This window comes from Zonotrichia albicollis, chromosome 2 (genome assembly GCF_047830755.1).
Source record: "Zonotrichia albicollis isolate bZonAlb1 chromosome 2, bZonAlb1.hap1, whole genome shotgun sequence".
Classification (NCBI taxonomy): Eukaryota; Metazoa; Chordata; class Aves; order Passeriformes; family Passerellidae; genus Zonotrichia; species Zonotrichia albicollis.
Genome location: NC_133820.1, coordinates 114843387 through 114867745, shown reverse-complemented (window position 1 = coordinate 114867745; position 24359 = coordinate 114843387). Strand labels below are relative to the sequence as shown.

The 24359-nt window shown below is 41.6% G+C and overlaps 2 protein-coding genes across 3 annotated transcripts in view; one reads left to right on the top strand and one right to left on the bottom strand.

Annotated features, from left to right (window-relative positions):
* Positions 1 to 7686, bottom strand: part of MAP3K7CL (MAP3K7 C-terminal like) — a 53632-nt gene extending 45946 nt beyond the window's left edge. Inside the window, exon 1 of the mRNA XM_074536097.1 lies at positions 7592 to 7686. The gene's annotated coding sequence lies outside the window, so the exon portion shown is untranslated. The remainder of the gene's footprint in view (positions 1 to 7591) is intronic.
* A 4022-nt stretch (positions 7687 to 11708) lies between these two features.
* On the top strand, positions 11709 to 22644 carry CCT8 (chaperonin containing TCP1 subunit 8). 2 transcript variants are annotated; one of them, XM_026793559.2, is made up of 16 exons: positions 11709 to 12039; positions 13748 to 13838; positions 14452 to 14531; positions 15702 to 15851; positions 16109 to 16289; positions 17001 to 17062; positions 17722 to 17859; positions 18291 to 18469; positions 18586 to 18652; positions 18733 to 18820; positions 18928 to 19043; positions 20271 to 20342; positions 20518 to 20682; positions 21084 to 21203; positions 21642 to 21740; positions 22409 to 22644. In XM_026793559.2, the coding sequence occupies exons 1-15, from the start codon at positions 11980 to 11982 to the stop codon at positions 21732 to 21734; spliced, it is 1662 nt and encodes a 553-aa protein (XP_026649360.2). In that variant the 5' UTR covers positions 11709 to 11979; the 3' UTR covers positions 21735 to 21740; positions 22409 to 22644. The 2 variants fall into 2 exon arrangements, with proteins under 2 accessions (XP_026649360.2, XP_005487194.2); XM_005487137.4 differs by lacking the exon at positions 21642 to 21740 and having other exon boundaries at positions 11711 to 12039.
* The last annotated feature ends 1715 nt before the right edge of the window (positions 22645 to 24359 follow it).

Here is a 24359-nt window from a genome sequence, read left to right as displayed (position 1 = left end):
TGCTGCCTTTGGCCCAGCAGCGAAGGTCAGAACTGGCCCAGGCACCATCTAACTGGTTATATTGGGATTCATATTCCAATAAGATACCAGCTTGACTAGCTTAGCTGGAAATAAAAAGTCCCAGGATATGATAATGATAGGTCAGATTCACACCCAAACAGAGGACCTCAGCCAACCCCTCTGAAGCACAGATGCACCCATATCATTAACCAGTGAGCTAGGTGGAGCTGAGACCCTTAACCAATCATGTCTCTAAGGGAGAGAAATTTGAAAGCCCTATAAAAGGAGCTGCCCCATAATAAACCTAAGCTGTTACTGCATGAACCTTGTTGTGCGCCTGTCACTTGCCTGTCTCCAAAACTGTAACAGTGTGTATCTACTGTTCAAACAGAATCACACTTTAGGGATTTAGTGTGCAAGGCTGAGAACAAGTCCCAGTCGATAGTCTCAACTTTGGTAAGAGTCCATTCTGTGGCTTTTGGCCCATACTGCATTATGGCATGATTCCCTTATTTGTGCTACATGGTGTAGTATCTCCTGCTTTGCATAAGTGCACAGTGTTTATTCATTAACATTTCCTTAAACACCTCAAGAACCATGTAGGAAAGACTATGCATTTTCCATAGTGTGGGCAATCGTAAAAGCAGGCAACCCCAATATCTGCAAAGAATGATGCATCTGACTCCATGATATCAGAAGGGTAATTAATTACTTTGTTTTACTATATTATTCTATACTATATTATACTACATCCAAACTGAAACTGTGCAAGCACTCAACTGAACAAAACCTTGTGACTGTCTGACAGTCTGGACATGCACTTGGCCCTGACAGGCCAAGAAAACAAAACACCATCACTTTGGGTAAACAATCTCCATATTGCATTCCACTTTGGCACAACACAGGCACAACAAATGAGAAAATAATTGTTTTGATCATTCTTTTCTCTGCTTCTCTCACTGCTTCTCTCAGGTTCAGAGAATGTGAATCCCACAGTGGACTATGGTTCTCAGTTACAGCTGGGCAGGATTTGCAGTGCAGAAACGAGAGCTGCAGGAGTGTGTTTACAGTTCTTTTGATTCACAACCAGGCACAGATTCAGGCCAATTTCTGAGCTGCTGGCAGATACATGGCTGACAGAGTAGCCAGGAAATAATGGGACATGCTGAAGTTCCCTAGGTCAGGCTGGTGGGTCACATTCTATGCTGGCAGCAAGAAGGACAGTGTCCTTGCACACCCTGGGCAAGAAGACTCCCACTGACCTGAGTTCTGGAGATTGAACGAATTTCTCAACAGGTATATTCAGATGACATGTGATGAACAATCCTAAAATTAATCCTCAAATAATAATGGGGATAATAAGGGAAACAAAATTTTAGTTACTTGGACAAGGCCTTTAAAATTATTTAGGTGGACAAACAAAGTACTAAAAATTGGAAAAGCCTCTGTCTCTATCCTGAAGATCTAGTACTGGTTTAGATCATCCTTAGAAAATTCCAAATTTGGCATCAAACTTACAATATGACAAAGTGAAGAAAGAAGACTGCAGGTGTCAGTGGCTCAGGCACTAGACAGCATAAGCTGTGGTCTTGATCTCAGAATCCTGCCTTTTCAGCTACTTATTTTTTTGCTTAGTGCTTTCAGAGCTGAAACAAATGCAAATCAGGTGTGGTAGCAGCTTGTTTCCAGAAGGCTACAGATAGATGTTATTTATTCTACTCTTCCTTATTTCATCTGGGTATTGTTTCTGCAGAAGTTTTCATTTATTCAATGCTGGGTTTGCCCCTCTCTTCCACTGTTTTCTATATTTTCCAGTTGCAGCCTAAAACTCCCATTTCCTTCATTCCTCAGTTTGGTGTTCTCCAAGTTTCCACTGCCACATAGGTCCTGGTAAGTCCTTCCCACACGACAAGAACAGCTGAACTTTCAGGAGCAGTAGGCATATATTTCCAGGTATTTCCAGGTTTCTGTGCATCCTATTGGACAAGAGAGAGTTCCCATATGACCAAGCTGAAAACTGAGGAAAAGTGTTTCACTAGCCCTTATCTGATCCTGCACTTCATTTCCTCAAGCAAAACAGAACTCACCATCTAGAAGACGTTATTTTTTCCCAATTAAGTTTTTTCTTATGGCAACAAAACAAGAAGGATCTCAACAATTTTGCCTTCTCCCATGAAATAAAAGTTCTTGGACTGCATTTTGTTGAGTACCACACCAGTGTCACAACACGTGTCTTGATTGTACCTACAATACAAACAAAAATCAATACAAACAGCATTGATTCCTTTCTGAGACTATCATCCTTTCCAATTTGCTTGTTCTGAGGAACTTCTGAATTCTTGTCACTTGTGCAGGTGGAATCACAGAATTGTTTAGGTTTCAAAAGACCTCTAATACCATTGTGTTCAACTGTTCCCTCAGCAGTGCCAAATCCACCATTAAACCATATCCCTCTGCATCATCTAACAGTCTTTTGAACACTTCCATTCTAAGGCAATACTCCTCTAAAATCCCCAGAAATGCTTTCCTGTGACTCAAGCTACCTGGATTAGGTATAGCAGAGAGAGCACACACTGAGGTAAGAATTCCAAATGGTAAGGAAATCTTGCTTTCCTGTTGTCACAATCCACTAGTACAAGCGGAGGTCGTGATGGTTTATTAACTGATCTCAGAGTGCAAAAACATAGAGGGTATTTCAGCATTAATCAAAACAAATGCACCTTTTATTGAGTGCCCACAGCAAATGCAACAGAAGTATCAGAAAGGAGATAAAGGATAGAAAAAGAGAGAAAAAGGGGAGGGGGGGTATAGCTACCAATGGAGAGATGAAATTCTCATGGTCTGGCCAACAGATCTGTCTTGTCACATTGGGGAGAATCTCAAAGTCTTTGGTTAACTCAGGGGTCTGTTATCGTCCTCCACTGGCAAGGAAAGAGGTACAGGACAGTGGAGAACAAGCACAGACAGTCCAGTTCTGAAACATGACAAACCAGTCCCAGCAGTGAGCAGGATTCATTGTTTCAGCACTGGTTTCTATGGGAAACCATTCCTGGTCCAGCGAACACATCTGCAGGTAACATTTGGCAAACATCCTGCTTCACCCAGCCCAGCACCCCCATGTTAGAATTATAGGGGTCTCAGACTCAGTCCTTGGGAGGCCCTCAATCTCTGTCCTTGATGATAGTTGTGAGGCAAAGGAGGGATTTTCCGTGGGGGAAAAATTGCCCCAGAAAGTCAGACTTTGTCTACAGTGGGTGGCATCTGACCAATTTTTTCAAATAATCAAAACAAATCACAAAAATCAAAAATAATTTTCACAAGATTACAAGAATTATTTCAAAACACACATCCAAATTTTATAATCTATTCATAATCCATAATTATGGCTTATTCATATAGTTTGCCTTGCATCAATAGCCTTGGGGAATGTCCACAGGGGAGAGGACATTGGCCAGGTTATAGACGGCATTAATTATAGATGTCAATTGTGTTAACTGTTTCATCATTCTCAAATTAATAACGAATAAGATTGCTGATAAAACAAAACCAATCAAAACTAAAATAAAAAGGACAATGATGGGGTGACACAATTTGCTCAGGACACTGGCAGTAGGTGACCACCTAAAAAGAGTATCCCACCACCTGTGTTAGGCATCTTCTCTTACTCTTTCTATAACAAGATGTATTTCTTTCACGTTGTGAAAGAAATACAGTTACCGGGGTTTTCTGTCCATTTTTCTTAATCTTTTCCAAAATTTCGATTAAATCCTGATGAAGCAACAATCACTTTACCAAAGTAAGTATCATCCCAGTGGGTGTAGGCAATAGTTTGTGAATCAGTGTGTAATTGGATTGTAAAAGATGACAAGAAGTAACTGGGGCTTCACAAGAAAAATCACATTCTGTGATTTTATTAAAGTTACAAGCACAAAAATTGGAACGATTTTTAGTATCCACTACTACATTTTCTACAAATACAATATCACAAGCAGTTCTAAGGCATGCACATCCATTGCCTATATATACAAGGACTGTTTCAGAAGTCTCGTTAGGATGAGTTTCAAAATGACAGATATTTTGCTCTGTGTCCAGACTAATGTCTTGAGCTATAATTGCATTACTTTCACATATGAACCCCTATTGTTCTTGGACAATACAAGTTTCTAAATTAACAGTTTGCCACTTTTCACTAATTTGACAGGCTCATTCCCTATGTTCTGGAGGATAGAGAATAGCCCCACCATGATTCAGCCCTAATGCAATTATAGGGAAAATGGAATGCACCGAAGCGATATGTATGGTTAGTACAAAGGTTGTGGCTGTGTTTGTGATGGGGTGATAAGTAAAATTCACTAAGTTCCACCAGGATTGGAATTCTTTTTCAAAATCAGTGTCACTGTCCAAAATTATTTTCCGAATTCCAGTAGGAAAAGTGCCTTCTTCACCTTCTCTTATAATTGAGGCAGCAACTGACTGGATATAGCTAAGAGCCAAAGAAACATTGTTTTGTGTAGCACCGAGTGCATCAATTACCAGTTAGTGGTGATTCATATTTATCTTTTCCTAGTTTGGTAATATGTTTGATAACAACCACTGATGTGTTCCCAAAGTCATTAAGGATGACTGCAGTGGTTGTTGTAATTTGGTCAAATCTCTAGTTGTGGCAGCCAATTTATTCATTAATACTTCTGAATCAATACTATTTAGAATTCCAAATTCTAAATGGTAAATTCATAACCGGTGTGTTCCCACAAGACCGGTTATGTCTCTTGGTGTCTGTCTTTCAAAAGAGTTCTGCTTTCAGAACCAGGTTGTCCAGCTCTAACAGGAAGTTTGCAAAAATAGTGGTAGGTGTTACCATAAAGGGAGGGAAAACATTATTTTTGTCATCCAACACTAGTGTTATCATGGTTTATCAGGTCTTCATGCCCCTTGGAGTTCTTCTGTGAAAAAGTAATCACAATAGAATTCTGCCACCAAGAGGCAGAAAAATTAGAATGATGGAATTATCCAGCATGTATTTATCTGATGCTCTTTCCCCAGAGCATTGGAGGCTACCCATGCATGTTTATTCTGAGGGGTTTTTAGCACAAGTGGTACTTGCCCTATAGTAAGGGAGGTCCACCAGAACAGGTTGTCCAGGATAATGTGCTGGATTCTTAGGATCATTTGGTACACAGCATAGGAGTCAGTGTAGATACAGACAAGAGAGGTATTCTGTGCCTCACGTTGGAAAACAGTCCAAACAGCTATCAGGTCCCCAGCCTGAGCACTGCCTTCTCCCTCAGTAATAATTCCTTCACCAGAGGAAGTGTGGAGGGCTGCTGCCCTGTACCTCCACACCTTTCCCTCTCATTTAGCAGAGGCATCAGTGAACCAAGAATTTGCTGATTGTTCAGGGGAGAAAGGAGGTGCTACTTTAATTACAGAGGCAGGTTTGTCATGGCTGCTACCCAAGCTCTTGGTTTCTTGAATCACTAAATTTTTTACAGCTCCTTCTGTTATTGAGATGTTACAGTAATGTTCCATCTGAGCATACCACTTTCTAACTGAGGCCCTCTGGCCCACCCTGTCAGGCGAGGGGGTCCCAGTAGTGACTGCCTTAATAACTTTGAAAGGGCCTCTCAAAAAAATTGGTTGTTGTCCTGCAATTTTTTCCACTTCTGAGAGAGCTAAGCTAACCACAAACAATCCCTATTCCCAGGTTGTGTATCTTTTCTCAGCATCTTTGAAACCACAGGAATAAAAACCAAGAGGCCCTGTTGGACCCTTAGGACCCCGCTGCCATATGTGTACTGACAGCCTTGAGGAGGCAAATCCCCATTCCACCTGGAAAGGATCTGTGGGATGGATAGGACTCAGTGCTTGATGAGCTGTTGCTTCAAAAATCAGCAATTGCAATGCTTCCTCCTCAGAAGAGTTCAATCCCATTTCACCTCTTTCCTCAGCAAGTCATAAAGGGGAACAAAGGGGTCGTTCTGGTTACTAAGAAATCCATCTGGTCCTTCTACAGGAGATATAGCTGCTGTGGTGTTTTGAAGGAAAATTTGCTGTGGGTTTAAGTGACTCTGGAAGGCCTAGAATTAAAGGGGTCATAATTTCAGGCTTTACAGGTAATTGCACTGGTGACTCATAGACTGTAGTTAATTTTCTTTCATGCATTATTTGCAAGCAGGCAGCTTTGTGAATGTTTTCCAGGAGTAAGTCGGGGGTACCAACTATGGATAAAGGGTCTTCCCTGTCCAAGGGGTTCATTCCCTTGGCCCGTAAAGCTGTGCACTGTGTCAGGGACCATGTGTCACGCTTATCTCCTGTTGTTAAGGAAACTCCATGTCCCCAATATCCACTGGCCTCCTGTTCAGACAAATGAATTTGATGTTCCCCAGTGAGAGGCACTCAAAATACGTATTCTGTCTCAGATTCGTGAGGGAGATGCCCGTACCCCTTTTTTATGTGTGGGTCATGATCCTCGTCATCAATATAGTTGTATTCTGTTTTAATTAGAGGTCTCAAGCTAGAACAGCAGTGTTCCCCACAATTTTTCATCAGAGCTAATTCTTTTTGAGGGTAATTTTGATTAATGTGAGGAGTTTCCTTCTCCTCTGCCTCTGTTGCAGAATCAGCATTCTGTGAATTTTTAAAATATTCATCTCTCAAGGCAGCCCATAAGAAATGATTTTCATTTCTTTGTTCATCTAATTGCTTTTGCAAAATTTACACTAAGTTTTGAAAGGAGTCTATTATAGCTTTTTCCTCACTTCTTCACTTAAAGTGATTTTCTATAGTTGCTGAAAGACAAGCTCCCAAAACTGAGCATAAGATAGTTTTATTTTTGCCTAGTTTAAATTTTGTTTCATGTTGTAAAGAACATATGCTATCAATAACATTTTCCAAATTAAACCAGCTACTTTGTGCCCATTCTTCTCCTCCTGGAGAAGGTTTGGCATTATGTTTAACTAGTGGAGCACAAAATTCAGCTTTAACTTTTGTGTTGAGGTTTTCAGCCATTTTGTGAACGGACCAGAAAACTACTACAGGGAAATATAGACTTAAGTTACACAACCACACAGCCTTTGCTGTGTTTCCCTTCACTTCCCTGGGTGGGAGAAGAGACCAAATCTGCCTGGGAGGTACTCCTTAGTTACTGGTTGTCCCTTCACTTCCCAGACAGTGCAGATTCACACATACACAAAAACAGTTTCCCTTTTTTGCACTATGAGTCTCTTACACCTCTTTAGCTTGCAATCCTCTGCACAAGTGAGAGAAGCCCAGGATGAGGGTAGTATTTAACCCAGGACCTGTAGAGCAATGACCTAAGTAGTGCTTAGCTGAGTGGATGTACTCTAGTTGATTAGTCTGCTCCTTCCCATTACATTCCAAATGACAATCTGGGGGAAAGCTAAAGTAACTGCTGCTGCTGTTCCTAAGAAATTATTCTAAATGTTCAGCACTATGTGGTTCACAATTTTCTTTTTCAGGTTTAAGCATGATTCTCTGCAAACTCAGCATGACCTTTAGCCTTCCCTCAAGATGCCACTCACATTTCTTTCACTGGCCAGCATTATTGGTGAAACATAATTGTTCTACTCACACTTCAGCAGATGCTTTTCAAACCCTTCTGTTCCACAGCTGAATAAGCAAGCAAAAATTAACATTCTGTCCTTCTTATGAACTTCCCAAGATCGTGTTAAAATTTTACCCTCCTAGAATTTGACAGACAAGTGCCTACAGATAAGCTGGGGATTTCCATGTGCACAATTATAGATTTTGGGTGGTGAAAGTGCAGCCAACGGCCAATAGCCAACCCTCTGACCTTGGCATGGTCCTTTAGCATGTCAATGTCTATGCAGAAAATAAATGGTGTAGATGCATAGCTAAAAAAAGATCAAGGCCAAGTCAAAGTTGTGATTAGACACTCCCAAAGAAATCCTGGTTGTAACATAAAGAGATGTTTTAGTGTTAATTCAATACAGCTTAATACAAAAATATTCTCTATATTCATAGTCATAAGCATACATATATATATATATTATGGTTTTAGTGGTATTCTGGCTTTAAAAAAGGTATGTAGCACAAGCTTTGATAAAAGCACTGTGCCAAGAGGGCAGTTCAGAAATCATAGCATTGAAGAGTATCCTGAGTTGGGAGGGACACACAAGGATCACTGAAGTCCAGTGGAGTAAGTGCTGTGGAGGGAGCAGTCAGGTATTGTCTGCTATTGGGGGGTTTCTGTGTGGATTGCTGATTTCCTCTGTCAGAAGTACTGCTGCTGTTAGTGCTTGTTTTCTAAACTCATTGGTGTTTCTGGTAAATTGTTCTTACCTCAGCCTGTGATCTTTACCTTTTATGCTGCCTGTTCTCTTCTCCAGCCCAGCATGTGGTGGGGTAGGCTGGGAAGGAAGGTCTGTGAGCAGTGCATGGTTTCAGTGGAAGTGGAATCAATGAATTGGGGAGTACCATTCCTAAATGGCAACACCTCTCAGCCACCTCTCCAGGTGGGACACGCCAAGTGACTGCAGCCACACCTCGCAGGGCTTCTTCTCAACACCCTTCACCATCTTTGTAGCTCTCCTTTGGATGTTCCCTAAGAGCTTTCTATCTTTCTGATATTGGGATGCCCAGAACTGCCCCCAACACTTGAGGTGAGGCTGCTCCAGTGCAGAGCAGAGCAGAGCAGAGCAGAGCAGAGCAGAGCAGAACAATCTCCTCCTTGGCCCAGCTAGTGATGCTGGGCCTGATACCCCCTAGGACACAGCTGGCCCTCTTGTGACTCATATCCAAATTTCTGGAGCCCAGAATCCCCAGTGCTGCTCTCCAGTGTCTTGCTCCCCAGTCTGTCCATACATGTGGGGCTGCCCCATCCCAGGTGCAGAATGTGGCACTTGTCTTTGTTAAACTCCTTACAAATACCTGGAGACAGCAGAAGACAGCAATGGCACAGAGAGAATGTAAATTATAATGAGAAAAAATTATACAAAGACCTGTAGAATTAGGGCAAAGTACAAAGAGTTATTCAAGCTGAATGCATCAATTAGCAGACAGACTAGCAGACTTCCATCAATTCACAGAATCTAAAATTTTCTGTGCTGACTTAGAAGTAAGTACCATGGCTAATATTAGATTATATTATAGAAGTTCCTTTATAAAGTATCTTGACCCTAGAACAGGATGGGTATTTCCTTCTTGCCTTACTGCAGCGTGGTGCAAGATACACTGGAAAAAACAAAGAGAGGGAAAAATGGGGTTGTTCCCCAGCAAATCTTTTTGGAAATGCCTGCAGTCCTTGGTCATGACAGACATGGCTGAGTAAGTTCCCTCTTTTGCTTCAAGTGCCATCTACTTCCAAATACTTCTGGCAAAACTGCATACAGAATTTTTGAAGTTCATTTGTGGGGCAAATTATGTAGTTTCCCTCTATCATTACTCTTTTTAATACTTCTGGGGCAGTGCACAAAACTGTTACCCTGTTACCCTGTTTTACAGGGTAAAGTGATTTAATGTTAAGAATTATGGGACAGTAAAATTAAATTGTGTTATTCTGAGGTTACTTAACCAACACATATCAAATTATTTAATGAACCTTGCAGGCAGCCCGCTGTAGAGGTGGGGAAACAGTCTCTGTTGGCTTACAGGCTCAGGTAGTGCAATATTATTTCGAAGGCCCTGAACTTCTTGTCTTTAAACAGTGTATTTGATTTTGTGTGGCACAGAAGCAAAGTTATTAAAACTTGTCAAACTTAAAGGAGATCTACTGTCTCCTGGCAGGACCTCAACTACCTGCAGAGGTGTCCAGGTGGGCCTCCAAAACTGCTCTTTATCATATTTGCAGTGAGCATATCACTTGGCATTACCCTGGATAACAAGTATTGCATCCAGCTCTGGGATCTCCAGCACAGAAAGGACAGAGACCTGCTGGAGTGAGTCCAGAGGAGGCCACCAGGATGATAAGAGGGATGGAGCACCTCTGCTGTGAGGAAAAGCTGAGAGAATTGGGATTCAGCCTGGAAAAGAAGCCTTCCAGCCCTTGAAGGGAGACTACAGGGAAGATTGGAAAGACATTATTTACAAGGGCATCCAGTGACAGTTCTTCAAAACATGGAATAGATAAAATTCTCATAAGAAAGTATATTCCTTCATGTTTGGTCTTTGTATACTTTCACGCTGAATCAACAAGAAAGGAGATTTAATCCCTGAAACAGATAGCAGCTAACAAGCAAGTTCTAAGTGATGACCAGGTGTCAGAAAAGCAAATTATTTGTTGTTAGAATTGCCTTGTTAAGGTTTAGAGCTTGACATGCTTTAATGAGCTCAGATGTAGGGGAAGGAAAACAAAAGAAAGAATGATACCCACTGATACTGGACACAAAGAATGCAGAATTTATGGGCCAGAAGGATATCTGGCAGAAAAAAACCAATAAAGCCAATTCAGCAATTCTGTGGAAATCAGCTCGAACTGGGTGAAGGGTAAATCTGGCAAGAGGAGATCATTACCACTGACTCACGGACCACCAGCTCAAGAAACTCACAGACTCAAGAGACTAATTGGCATGAGAAGCAAGAATCATTAAAAAAAAAAAAGTAGATAGGATACTAATTAATAAGAGAACTGTGTAACTTGCAGCCAATGAACACTAACTCCTTTGTTTGCTGAAATGTATTTATAGTAAAAAGTTTTCATAGTTAGCATTCATTATTTGTGGAAGACCATTGAGCACTAAGGCTTGTGCAATTCTGAAATAAATTGTCAATCTTGAGTGTTTAATTATTGGCATGTTGCACACCAAATAACGAATCTGATTTTTGCGGACAATAACAGGACAAGGGGAAATGGCTTTGAGAGGAATGGCAGATTTGTCTTAACAAACAAGCTGTGGGTCTGCTGGTAGATAAAACTAGCTCTGGAAGATAAAGGAAACAATGGGAAGGATTCCACTGATTGATGAATGGAAAAAGATATTTACTTTTACAAATAAACTTTAGGTTTGCTGAAAAATGAAATCAAACATTAAGAGATGAAAGAAACAATGGGGAAGAAAAACCCCTAAATTCCATATTAATTAAAAGTTAAAAGGGAGGGTTATACATTAGAGGGAAATCTTCGGGATCAGGCGTTCTGGGAAGTCTGTACCTCTCCTGTACCTCAGCCAATGGGGAAAGACAGAAGGGAAATGTGCCCAGGAAATCAGGATAAAAAGGAGGTTGCATCCTCCAAAAATTTGAGAGATCCCAGGGGAATGACCCATGGCCTCTCCCTTTATTCGAATAAAGCCAAAAAGGACTCCTCTGTCTCCTTTTTGGACATAAACCTCTGGTGTTTGTGGATTAATTTTCCTAACAGCTTCAAAATGAAAGCAGGCAGATTTAGATTGGGTATTGGAAGACAGCCTTCCCTGTGAGGGTGGTGAGGATTTGGCACAGGCTGCCCAGAGCAGCTGGGGCTGCCCCATCCCTGGAAGTGTTCAAGGCCAGGTTGGACGGGGCTTGGAACAATCCAGCCGAGTGCAAGGTGTCCCCGCCCATGGCAGGGCTTGAAACTGGATGAGCTTCGAGGTCCCTTTCACTATGTGGTTTATGATATTCAGTTTTCCTATCTGTGCATTGCGCTTCCATTTGGAGAAGAAAGTACTAAGGGAAAAGCTTGACAGGAGTCGGCTCAGTTTTATGACGTTTATCATCGGTGGCCATGAAAAACCCGCACTGTTCCTGGAGCTTCCATCGCAAGGCGTACCGAAGAGCGCCCGGGCGACAGTCTATAGAACTGGACACGGAAAGAAAGAGGGAACCACCCCACTGGCCTGGCGCTACCCCGGCGCCGTGCCCGGCCCGGTCTATGGGGGCGCACTCGGCCTGAGGGGCGGCCCCGGCCCCGGCCCCCGTCCCGCCCGCCCCGCGCCTGCGCGGCCCCGCGCTCCCGCCGTGCTCCGCGCGCTCCCGCCGCCGCCGCCGCCGCCGCCGTAGCCGTGCAGGGAGCGAGCGGAGATGGCGCTGCACGTCCCCAAGGCCCCGGGCTTCGCCCAGATGCTCAAGGAGGGGGCGAAGGTGAGGCCGCCTTTGGATGGACGCGCGGACAGATGGATGGACGGGTGCGGGAGGAGTCTGGGGGTGGCGGTGCGGGAAAAGCCGCGGCGAGCCGGCAGGGCCCGGCGGCACCACGTGTGCCGCGGGGCGGGGGCCGGGGGTTCGGCCGTGCCCCGCTCCCGGCCCGGGGCTCCCCCCGCTCCTTGCCCGGGGCGCTGCGGGGATCGGGGCCTGCCCGCCCTGCGGGCCGGTGCCCGGAGCACGCGGCCTTCCAGAAATCTCTGCGGGCCGGGATCGTGTGCCCGCCCTGCCCGGGGCCCGGCCCTGCCCTGCATCCCGGCCCAGGGATGCGCCAGGGCCCGCAGGGGCTGGGCAGCAACATTCAGCCGGGCCCTATAGTTGAAGTGTTCAGAAGTACCAGGGTCGTTCTGCTTGTTTTTTTTTCTCTGATACCTTTGTCAGCGATGCAGAACAATGGAATGTTTTCTGTACATTTCCTTTCCAATAAATGCGTTTTTACTGTATTTAACATTAACGTAATTAAGGTTTTGGTAGAGTCGAAGACTGTGTGTTAATAAAGGAGAAGCTTTCTTTGAAAAGTGGGCAGAAAGCAAGAAGGTGTGGCATTTTTTCTTTTCTATTCATAGAATCAATAGAAGAGTTTGGGTTGGAAGGGACATTTAAGATCATTTAGCTCCAAGCCCTGTCTGGTCTTGGACATTTCCAGGGTTGTGCATCTACAGTTTTTCTGGGAAATCTGTGCTAGATCCTCACCACCCTTACAGGGAAGAATTTCAGGGCTTCCTAACCAACTAAACATACTCTCTTTCAATATGTAGCCATTGCCCTGGTCCTGTCTCTGCAGGCCCTTGTTCAAAGTGCCTCTCTCCAAGAAAGAGGGAAAATAGGAAAGTTTTCCATTTGCTGCTACTTAATAGAAAGAAGAGGGAAGGTAGCAGCTCTGAAAGCCCTTTGTGTTTCTTTGGAGCCAAATAACGGTAGACGTCCAGGGCAGGGGCAGAACAGGGAGGCAGAGTGGCCTCAGTGTTAGAAAATTCAAGGCCAGAACAGCAGGGGTTGTCTTCTGCAAAACAAGGGGGCAGCTGGCCATCTAAGATGTTTGGTTATTACTACTTTTCTCCCTTCTCTACCAGGCTGCACTACTTTTTATCCTGCTTTTTCTTTCTTAATGTCCTTTCTGGGGATCCCATCTTGTCTTAAGCTTTCCAAATTGAAGACAGGCTGATTGCCTTCTCAAGCCCAGATATTTTGCTTAATCATTCTGCTTCTGAATTTTCAAACTGTACGTTTTCAACATAGAACTGAGTTAAATTATTTTTGTACCATACAAAGGTGTGAGTAAAGAAGTGTGTACAGAAACCCTTGCTCCTCTCCAGCTGGGTCTTGGTTGTTTTCTGCTTCTTTTTGGCATGTCACAAAAAAATTTTTAGAAGGCTGAAGGGATGCAAACTGTATTGCAAGTCTGTTCGGATTTTCTCTTTGGAAGCTTTTTGTGCCTGCTGAGCTGCCTAGTTGAGAAGGTGTACACAGTAGTTCTTGCTGTCTTTGGGTAAGGTTTAGTGTCTGTTCAAACTGTATGTGAAATATAAAATGTATATTAATGAAAAACTTTGAGGGACTCAGTAGATTGATGCTGCTTTGATGAGAAATTACTGGTTCACCACTTTTTTTTGTTAGCCTAATTCTGATCAGTCATTGTTCTCTTTAGCATTATTCAGGACTGGAAGAAGCTGTCTATAGAAACATCCAGGCATGCAAGGAGCTTGCTCAAACCACCCGTACAGCATATGGACCAAACGGTAAATAAATCCTGAAATTACTGCTGCATTTTGAGACAAATGCTAGGTTTGGAGGCTAAACATACCCTGACAAAGAAGCATCTGCTTGTTTCTGGGGGAAACACATTGGAGTTGCTCTAAAACTGCAAATATGTGACCATTTCTTTGTGACTGTAGAAAACAGATTTTGTTTTGACAGCTCTTGAGGTATGCTCAGTGTCTGCTTTTGCCAGGTTTTTCTAGCAGTTACTGTGTTCTCTTTGAAACATGGTGTAAAATATATGAAAAAAGCATAAAAATTAAATGAAACATTATAACATGGTAGGTAGTCATAGTGAACATAATCTTGTTCAGTCAGATATATGGAAACAAAATATTCTTCTGTATCATTTAATTAAATTATGTGCTGATATTTCAGAACAGAAAACTGCTTACTTGGAAATTACTGATTTTTCTTTAATGTCCTACACTTCAAGTATTATTTCACAAAAATGTTTTGAAGTTCTGAAATTATAAACAGAGCTAACCATTTTAATGTGTAAAATACACCTGAAAGTTAGGAAACAGTGTCTGTGTACAAAATACTGTTTGCATAGGGAATTCTTTTTATAAACTGTTTTGTTTTCCCATTTAGGAATGAACAAAATGGTTATTAATCATCTGGAAAAGCTTTTTGTTACAAATGATGCTGCTACTATCCTGAGAGAGTTAGAGGTAAGTTTTCTTGCTTCAGATGATGTCAGTTGTACACCAGTGTTTCTGCTCATGGGCTGTTGTGGTTCTGACTGTCAGTAAGGAAATGTCACTCTGACAGATTATTTACTTTTCTCACTTTGGAAGTCATTTACTTTTTTCACTGAATTTGAGGTCCACAGTGAAGAATATAATTCTTTTGTCAAGCAGCATTAATAATTGTAGGAGATGCTTAATAATTCCTTACTTTCCCCAAGAACCAGTAGGATTAAAAGAGGATATGTCTAGAAATGCAGTGGTTTGGGAAAGTCTGCATGACACAGCTGTTGAGTTCATCTCCCAGTGGTGTTGCTTGCCATGTTCTCCTGATCGGCAATTCAACCCATCAATTGAATTTCAGAATCTGAGGCTATAGCAGCATCCTTCTGTAGGTACTGTGAAGGCATGAAAAGACTTTCCTAATTCTTCCTGTGACTTCAAATTTATATTTGTTACATAACACAAAAAATATTTTACTGAATTTTATACTTAGTGATAGAGATTATGTATGAAGTATTTACTTATTGAATACATTGCATTGGTGTTCATTTTGAGTAGAGTAACTGTGGAAGTCTCAGTTGTGTTTTTAAAAAATACAATCTGCATACTAGTGACCTAATCTGATACATTTTACATGTTACTTTCTGGTATAAAATGGCAGGTATTAATATTCAGGAATGTGGTATTTTATTGAATTTTTTGAAAGAAAAGTGAAGCAGTGCAATCTTTAGGCAGAACCTCCCACACTCTTCCCCCTTAAAATGACACTGTTATTTAGACGTGTATTTTGTGTGTTACACATGAATTCAATTTGAAGATCTAAACTCCAGAGTGTTTTCCTGTTGCAGAACTCAGTTGTGATGCCACTGCATCCTGTGAAAGCAGCTCAGACCCAAGGTCAAGGATATCTAATTTATGTTGTAGTGGCAACATTCAGTTCTCTGATTTTTTAAATATATATTTCTGGGTTTTCCTACTAGAGAAGCTAGCCAATTAAGAATATCTGTGCTGCTTTCTTTTCCAATTTTGTGCATTCTTCATATCTCTAGGTACAATTTGAGATAAGAGAGCTTAGAAAGAAGCATAGAAAATGCCTGAAGCTGCAATCTTAGGGGGTGTGTTAGTTGCTAAGATGTGTAACTTCTTTTAAAGGTCCAGCATCCTGCTGCAAAAATGCTTGTGATGGCTTCATACATGCAAGAACAAGAGGTTGGAGATGGAACAAATTTTGTTCTTGTTTTTGCTGGAGTTCTTCTGGAGTTAGCAGAAGACCTTCTGAGGATGGGGTTATCTGTGTCAGAGGCAAGTTATATTCTCATTACAGTTCTCAGAGCTTGAATCCAGATTGCTGCTGATTAGTGTTCTTGGGTCATAATACTGTGAAATCATCTGCCTTCTTCCTGCCTCATTTTTTTACATAAAGATGTTTGAAGGAGAGCCACATGTGATTGTTTGCTTCCCTTGTAAACTTTTGCATCTGTTAATGTGGTATGGCTATTTGAAAAGCAGTTAAAAGCAGTGTGAAGTCTTGTAGTGAATATTTACTGTTTGCTGCACAGGTGATTGAAGGATATGAAAAGGCTTGCAAGAAAGCCCTAGAAATTCTTCCAGATTTGGTGTGCTGCTCTGCAAAGAACCTTCGAGATGTTGAAGAGGTGGCATCTTTGTTGTACACGTCAGTCATGAGCAAACAGTATGGCAACGAACGGTTCTTGGCAAAGCTCATTGCTCAGGCCTGTGGTGAGTGGGGCTGGAACAGCTAAAAACTGAGTGGGTTTGGTGATGCTCCTTACATTTTATGGAAGAATGGAAGTAGGGTTAGTTCAGCAGGTTGAATTGGATAGAATACCTATGAAACGAGGGTAATATTCCTCATGTTGAACTCTGCATTGGCATTGCAGCTCAGGAAAGGTTTGCCTTTCCTACTAGGCATTTCTAGAAATAGCTTCCAACTTCTTTTAGTACAGAAATCCATCTTCTCCCTCTTTTTGTATCATAAAGAGGACATATTGTGCTTCACATAAGCTGGTTTTAGTCTCAGCCACATAACAATGGAAGTTATGTGGAATGTTATTTTGGAAGACTGTAGTTCTATTGAGTTGTTATCTCTTTAGATTTCCAGGGTAAAACCTTCACTTTTAATTACATTGATTTCTTTAAATACTCTGGGTTAGACTTACCTCTTGACTCCACCTGTATCAGTGCATATTTGAACTTAATTAACTGAGAAGCCTGAATAAATGTTTCATTCCGATTATTACTTTGTAAAAACAAAATTTCTCTTTCTCTTTATGCCAGTTATTAGCAGGTTGTATCTTGAATTTAGGCAGATATCTCAAACTACTGAAATTAAAATTTCAGAAAAATTCCAGGCATTATTTATGGTGTCATTGTTCTACTTTAGTCATAAGGCAGGACATATTCATTATTTTTCTTCTTTTTTTCCCCCAGTTTCTATTCTTCCTGATTCTGGTCATTTCAACGTTGATAATATCAGAGTGTGCAAAATTGTGGTAAGTTTGAAGTAGCTGGCTTTTCTGTAATTATTAATGTAAATAGTGTAATGAGGGGTAATCAGAGAGTCTTTTCTAATGTTGTTGTGGCAGGTATTCTAAATTTTGGAAATTAGTCTTTCTTTTGTTTAGTGCCCAGTAGCAGCATTCAGAAACAAAAATCATTAATATTGGAAGTGATGTAAAATGGGAACCTGTTAGACAATGTTTGTGGTTGCTGAATAAGCTGAAGTCTTATACTTGGGGTGTTACATTCAAATGCTTGTAAGGTCTGCTTCTCAGGCAGAGTAGTGCAGCTTTCTGAGCACAAATGGTCAGTAATACAATGTTCCCCCATTCATAGACTCAAAGAACAGTTTGGTTTGGGCTGGAATGTGTCTTAAAGATCTCTCAGTTCCAGTTCCAGCCCCTTACCATGAGCAGGGACATCTTCCACTAGACCAGAGTGCTCCAGGCTTTCTCCAGCCTGGCCTTGAACACTTCCAGGGATGGGGCAGCCACAGTTTATCTGGGCTGCCAGGGCCTCACCACCCTCACAGGGAAGAATTTTTCCCTGATATTTATCTAAACTTACTTTCTTTCAGTGAGAAGCCATTCTCCCTTGTCCCATCACTACTTGCCCTTGTAAAGAGTCTCAGATTCCATTTATTTCCTTTCAGGGTGCTGGTATTTCTGCTTCCTCAGTACTGCATGGCATGGTTTTTAAAAAAGAAACTGAAGGAGATGTTACTTCTGTCAAAGATGCAAAAATAGCTGTGTATTCCTGCCCTTTTGATGGTATGATAACTGAAACTAAGGTATGCTATAGCTCAAAATAAGTTACATCTCTATTTATGCTTATGTGCTCTTATTTTTAGACTTAGCTATAAATATTCTTGACACTTGGTGATTGAGATACTTTGGTGAATATTGATTTTCTTAGTATAGAAAAGTTTTGAACCCTGATTGCTTCACAGGATTTTTGAGATAGGGGAAATGGTTTTGGGTTTTTTGGGTCATTTGAGCCAAACTACGGCTTGAATTTCTGAACCCTAAGGTTGTCTAGAATTGCCTGGTGATTTCCTTTTTTTTTTCCTCTTGTTTTACCCTGTTGCTTGGGGAGCATGTCAGTATTACAAAACAGGATGACTTAAGGTTTACAGATAGGTTGGGAGACACAATGGTTTGTCAGAAACTTGTAGCTATGTGGTTTAATGCTGAATTTTAACAGTGTCTGTGTTTTTACTAGGGCACCGTCCTAATAAAGAATGCTGAAGAACTGATGAATTTCAGTAAAGGAGAAGAAAATCTAATGGATTTGCAAGTCAAGGCCATTGCTGATAGTGGTGCAAATGTAGTAGTGACAGGTGGCAAAGTGGCAGATATGGCTCTTCATTATGCCAACAAGTACAATCTCATGTTAGTAAGGTAAGTACTAGGAGAGCATGAAAACATTTGGACTACCAGATTTATGAAATGTACTTGCCAAGTTAAGACAATACTTCTGCATGTGTTAACATTGTTATGGAAACTTGTTTTTAAAGGTTGAACTCCAAGTGGGACCTGAGAAGACTGTGCAAAACTGTTGGTGCAACAGCCCTACCCAGACTGGTATGTACTTCCCACATGAGGTGCAGGAGGATGAGAACTGATGAGCAGGTTCAGTTCTTAACTCATGTTTTTCTTTCTAGACTCCCCCCACTCTTGAAGAAATGGGTCATTGCCATAGTGTGTATTTATCAGAGGTTGGGGATACACAGGTTGTGGTGTTTAAGCATGGTATGTATGTTCTGTAGAACTGCTCACACTGCTGTTCTAAAGTGTGTTTGTATGTGTTTTGGATATAAGATTAATGAATTAATTCAGTAATGTATGTCTCTGAACAGAAAAGGAGGATGGAGCCATTTCCACTATCCTTATTCGTGGATCTACAGACAATCTGATGGATGACATAGAGAGAGCTGTGGATGATGGTGTCAATACTTTCAAAGTACTCACAAGGGTGAGTAATGAGAACACTTGGGTTATCAAAAGTGAGCAGTGGGTCAGTTTGAGGCAAGGCTTGAGCCTGCTCTGAGCTCATTTGCTACCAAAAGCAGAAGATATTAATCTGCTTTGGTGCCTTCTGGAGCTGGAGAGTGGCTGTGTGGTACTGAGGTGTGGAGGGCTGTGCAGGGAAACAGCTCTTGTTGTGAACACAGGGGGCATAGAAGGTGGTGTTTAACATGGACTGCACTCAGTTTTCCACTAATGAGTGAGTGCTTGAAGGTGGATTACCTTTTACCACTTTTTAAAGACAGTCAGCTCTTTTTTACTTACTCCCTAAATGCTTTGTAATGTTCCTTGGAAACCAGGCACAGAAGAAAAGCTAGATAGCTTTGTCACTTGGGATCAGGAGAAACTGATTGGTTGCAGACTCAGTTTTAGTTCATTGGTGATAATTCATGCTTCCTCCACATAATGCAGGTAGGTTTTTATGGATGGAAGAACTCGGTTTTACAGAGGATTTTTTTTGTGTGAGCAGATTATGTGGTCTTAAATATTATTATTTAATTTTTCTTCTTTTTATACAAAATGAAATGTTCCTGTATTTACTTGGAAAACAGCATGCAAAAATTGTTAAAACTGTTAGAATCTTAATATCCTCTACATACCAAGACATGGACATTTGTTTTGAGTACAGAAATGCTGTGCATTTATGATTGTCTCCAGGTGTTGTGCTTTTTTAAGATTTATGATGATTACTTTGTGGGCTAAGAGACCAGAGTTAATAAGTAAATTCTGGTTTGCCAAAGGATGTACAAGATTAATTTAAAATGTGAGAAAACAAAACATCCCAACACTTTGTAATACCTGTTGACATATTAAACTTAGTGTACAATAGATTGGTTTCCTGGATGATATTTCCCACCAAAATAATGGAAAAAATGAGAAAATTAACCAGGAGTTGAGTTTTTTTAAAAAAAGCCAAAAAATCGGAGACACAAACCCCACTGCACTATTATTTTGGTTTTTACAAAAGAAGCTGTTTTTCTTGAAAGACATGGGAGTGAATGAGTAGATTCTGGTAGATTTCCCTTATAATGCATGTTTGTTCTGAAGTGGATTCTAAATAAGTCTGTGTGGATTAAAGTTCTGTTGCATTCTTGATAGACTAGAAAAATCCTAGAAAAATGAGAAATAATGGATACTTTAAGCAAAACATTGTTTGGGCGTGGTCTTTCCACAGGATAAACGTCTTGTTCCTGGAGGTGGTGCGACAGAGATTGAATTAGCCAAGCAGATCACATCTTATGGAGAGGTGAGGCAAACAGGCTTTTTGGCTTTTCATCTTCACACACAGCTTACCAAAAATACAAATATTATTTCATACCAACATATATATTTGTGTAATAACAAGTGTGTGTGTGGGGGGGGGAATGCCTCCCTGTCTTACGGTTTTTGAAATGCTGACATGGTTTTCACCTTCATTTCAGACTTGTCCAGGGCTTGACCAGTATGCCATCAAGAAGTTTGCTGAGGCATTTGAAGCCATTCCTCGAGCACTGGCAGAAAACTCTGGAGTAAAGGCCAATGAGGTCATCTCCAAACTTTATGCCATGCATCAGGAAGGGAAGAAGAATGTTGGATTTGATATTGAGGTAAATAGTCTCTGATGTTACTTGTTGCCCTGCAGTGCAGGGTTGTACTTTGTGGTACTTCCATCAGTATAAAGTATTTATAGATTATTTTTAATTGTTGGGAGCTGTGTGTAGCACAGTTTAGAATAATAAATTTTTGGAATTGAAATCCTTACATGTTCTTTTTATCAGCAAAAAGTTCAGTCCAGTATAGTATAATGTCCTTATGTCAGAAGTGGAGGGGGATACTGAACTAATGTGACAGGCAGAAGGTCTTCAGAAATTACTGACTTTGTCTTCCTCTTAATGGGTTAGGAATGAAGGTTTTCTGAAGGGAGAAGATGAGATTAGAAAAGTGATACCACCTTGCTAGGTGAAAGCCTGAGAAGGTTTTGAATAAGGTTTTTTTCCCCGTCTGACAGGCTGAAGCTGCTGCAGTGAAGGACATGTTGGAAGCTGGTGTGTTGGACACGTATCTTGGGAAATTCTGGGGTATCAAGCTAGCTACAAATGCAGCAGTAACTGTCCTAAGGGTTGATCAGGTAAGTTTATGTGCATTTGGGTGCTGAATTAATACCTGGCAGAATCCTCCTGCAAATAGGTGGAATATCCTGCAAATGCAAGGTGTAAACATAATGCTACTTGAGAATGTGGTGTGTTCATTTCTGGAAGCCAGGAAGGCATTTGTTCAAGAGCTTGTAATCTGGAATGTGGCTGCTTCTATTGCAGTACAATTAATGTTTGTTAGTATATTGTTTTTTAAAGATTTTGTTGGTATTTTGAAGACAGTTTATATTTGTATCCAGAGAGTTACCCTAACTTCTGTAGGAACAGCCTTTAGTAGAAGAAACTTCTCTCCTGTATTTTTACATGAAAATCCAATTTTTAGGAAAAATAGAGGTTACAGTCTTAAGGATAAAAATCTTTCATTATTTTGTGAAACTTCAGCAAAAATGAATTTGCATGTAAAATTTTTGTAGATTATTATGGCAAAAACAGCAGGCGGTCCAAAAGCCCCTAAGCAACAAGGACATTGGGATAAGGATGACTGGAAAGATGAGCCTGAAAACTAGAGTGCAGTAAGCTATGTGTCTCTGCTATAGCAGAGAGGTATCTGTGAGTGCATGCATGAGTTCATTGACAAGCACATGGAGATTGTATGCTCCTTGAGAACACCTAACACTGCTGTCTTCTGATGTGTGCTGATTGCTACATCCTGTGTTCGTGCCCTTTGCAAATGGGTTCTGCTTCTGAATCCAGATTTTCCTGGAAGGGATGGATGATAACTGCAAGTTCAGATTTGCCTTACTTGTCCATGTAGCCAGGGCAGAGAATGAGCTTTAACGTGGTAGGACTGATGGACTTGATGGTTTTAAAGTGTGAAACTTGGAGACAATAATTGAGAACAATGGCTTTGATAATCCTTGCTGTAGTGTGCACCCTGTAAACTAGTCTGCTGTTGGCCTATTCAAGCACTCACTTTCTGTAGACTAACTGAAGTCTTACTTTGCATGGAAAAATGAGGTAAAATACCTTTTTTACTGTATCAGGGCTCAGCCTCTACCATTCTCAAAAAAAAAAAAAAAAAAAGTTGTTTGTATCTCAATTAGATGGATATTCACTGGGTTCAGAGTAGGGAAATTGCATGGATGTAGTGAATGCTAGCAGTCAGCATCAGGCAGCTGTAGGAGAAGGGTACAAGCCTGATTTTAACATTAGCTTTTTCTGCTTCTCTGTTCTCTTCAAGATCATTATGGCAAAACCAGCTGGTGGCCCAAAACCTCCATCAGGAAAGAAAGACTGGGATGAAGACCAAAATGATTGAACAATTTAACTGTATTTCTTAAGTGACATGACTTTGTGAGTTTTTTAATATCCCAGTTGGAGCCTGTCACAGTGTTTTGCTCTTGCCTTTAAATTATGAACAGTGTCCACTGGAGTGCAGAACTTCAAACACCTCAATAAACATACTCACTGTTAAAATGTTGACTTAATTCATTTGGAGCTGGCATGACCTGTCTTTGCCAATCTGTGAATGTGTAGGGGATGAATGACACTGTGGCTGTGAAGGGCTGACCCTTGGCTGGCTGCCTGATGCTCTCTCCCCATGAAGGAGGCAGAACTTCTCAGGGGCTGAGTGAAAGGGGGGGATCACATACCAGGAACTGTTGCAGGCACAAGGGACTCAGTGTGCAGGGGGGCTGACCATGAGCTTGCTGCAGGGAGCTCAGGAGCCACAATTGTGGCTCTTTGTGCTCTTATTTGTGCTCCTTGGCCAGTACCTGAGTGTAAACAGCCAGGTGAATGTTGAAATAATTAATTTTTGGCAGCAGGTCTCCTGCTTCAGTAGCCCCAATCCTGAGACCCCACTTGGAGCACTGTGTACAGATGCGGTGCCTCAAACATAAGAGACAGAGCACTGTAAAAACGAGTCCAGATGAGGGTCACCATGTTGATGAGGGGACTGAGCACCTTCCCTATGGACAGGGGCACAGAAAGTCAGGGCTGTGCAGCCTGGAGAAGAGAAGGTTGTGTGGAAACCTCACAGCACCTTCCAGTGTCTGAAGGGGCTACAGGGAAGCTGGAGGGGAACTCTGCATCGGGGAATATAGTGACCAGACAAAGGGGAGTGCCTTCAAACAGAAATAGGGAAAATTTAGGGTTGATACACAGGAAATTCTCCTCTGTGAGTGTTGTGAGGCCCTGGCACAGGTTACCCAGAGAAGCTGTGGCTGCCCCATGCCTGGAAGTGTTCAAGGCCAGGCTGGACCGGGCTTGGAGCAACCTGGTCTGGTGGAAGGTGTCCCTGCCCATGGCAGAGGTTTGGAATTGGATGATCTTTAAGGTCCTTTCCCACAAAAAACAATTTATGATTCTATGATTCATTTTTTTGACTTGCATCTCTCACCTCACTCTTTTAATTCCCCATGCTCGCAAAAGGGCATCCTGACACCAGTGAACTGCATCACATTCTAATGACCTTAAAAATAAATGCTGAGCAGCACTAGCCAGCATGATGCAGAGGACTGGAATCTTTCAGCTGAAGCCCTCTGTTAAGATTAATCTTAGGAAGTAAACAGCTTATGTGTCTCCAAGTAGCTTGAAAGGAGAACTGCACTTGAAATCCAAGCCACTTCAATAATTAATCCTTTTACTACTCTTGCCAGCGCTGCTCTATCTCACAACCAGAAGGGAGTGGAAGGCTAAATCAAGTCTGGAGCTATCTTATGCCTAAATAAGGCTGCCATACAACAGCTCTACTAATGCTGGCTTTGTAGTCAGTTGTTGGTGAGGCTGAAAAATAAACTCAGCAAGTTTTCAGAAGGATTGGCATACTGCTATAGTCAGCTGCACGAGGGCCACTGCTGATGGCTCAGGGTTACAAGAACAAGATGCCCATTTCTTAGTAAGGCTGTTGTGAAAAATGCACTGAATGCAAGCAGCTGCTGCTCTAGCGTGGCAGACAAGATTTTATTCACATGAAAGCCAGCATGAAGCTTGGGGAGAAGGGAACTTCCAAGCTACAAGTCAGTGCAGGACTACTGGTCCTGTGAAAGGCTACATGGGGCTGCCTGTAGTGAGAGTGGGCCAAGCACTCAGCCTTGCCAAAGCATCAGCAAAAGAATTCCTGGAGCATTTGCAAACTTGAGAGCTCCTCTATTGGACATAAACCAATAGTGAAAAGAGAGCTGAAGCTG

What these genes read in the sequence shown, in the direction of transcription:
- CCT8 (XM_026793559.2), top strand. Translation starts at nt 11,980, where the DNA reads ATGGCGCTGCACGTCCCCAAGGCCCCGGGCTTCGCCCAGATGCTCAAG. An exon ending in GGTTGTGGTGTTTAAGCATG is followed by an intron (nt 18,821 to 18,927) that starts GTATGTATGTTC and finishes GTCTCTGAACAG; the next exon opens with AAAAGGAGGATGGAGCCATT. An exon ending in ATGTTGGATTTGATATTGAG is followed by an intron (nt 20,683 to 21,083) that starts GTAAATAGTCTC and finishes CCCGTCTGACAG; the next exon opens with GCTGAAGCTGCTGCAGTGAA.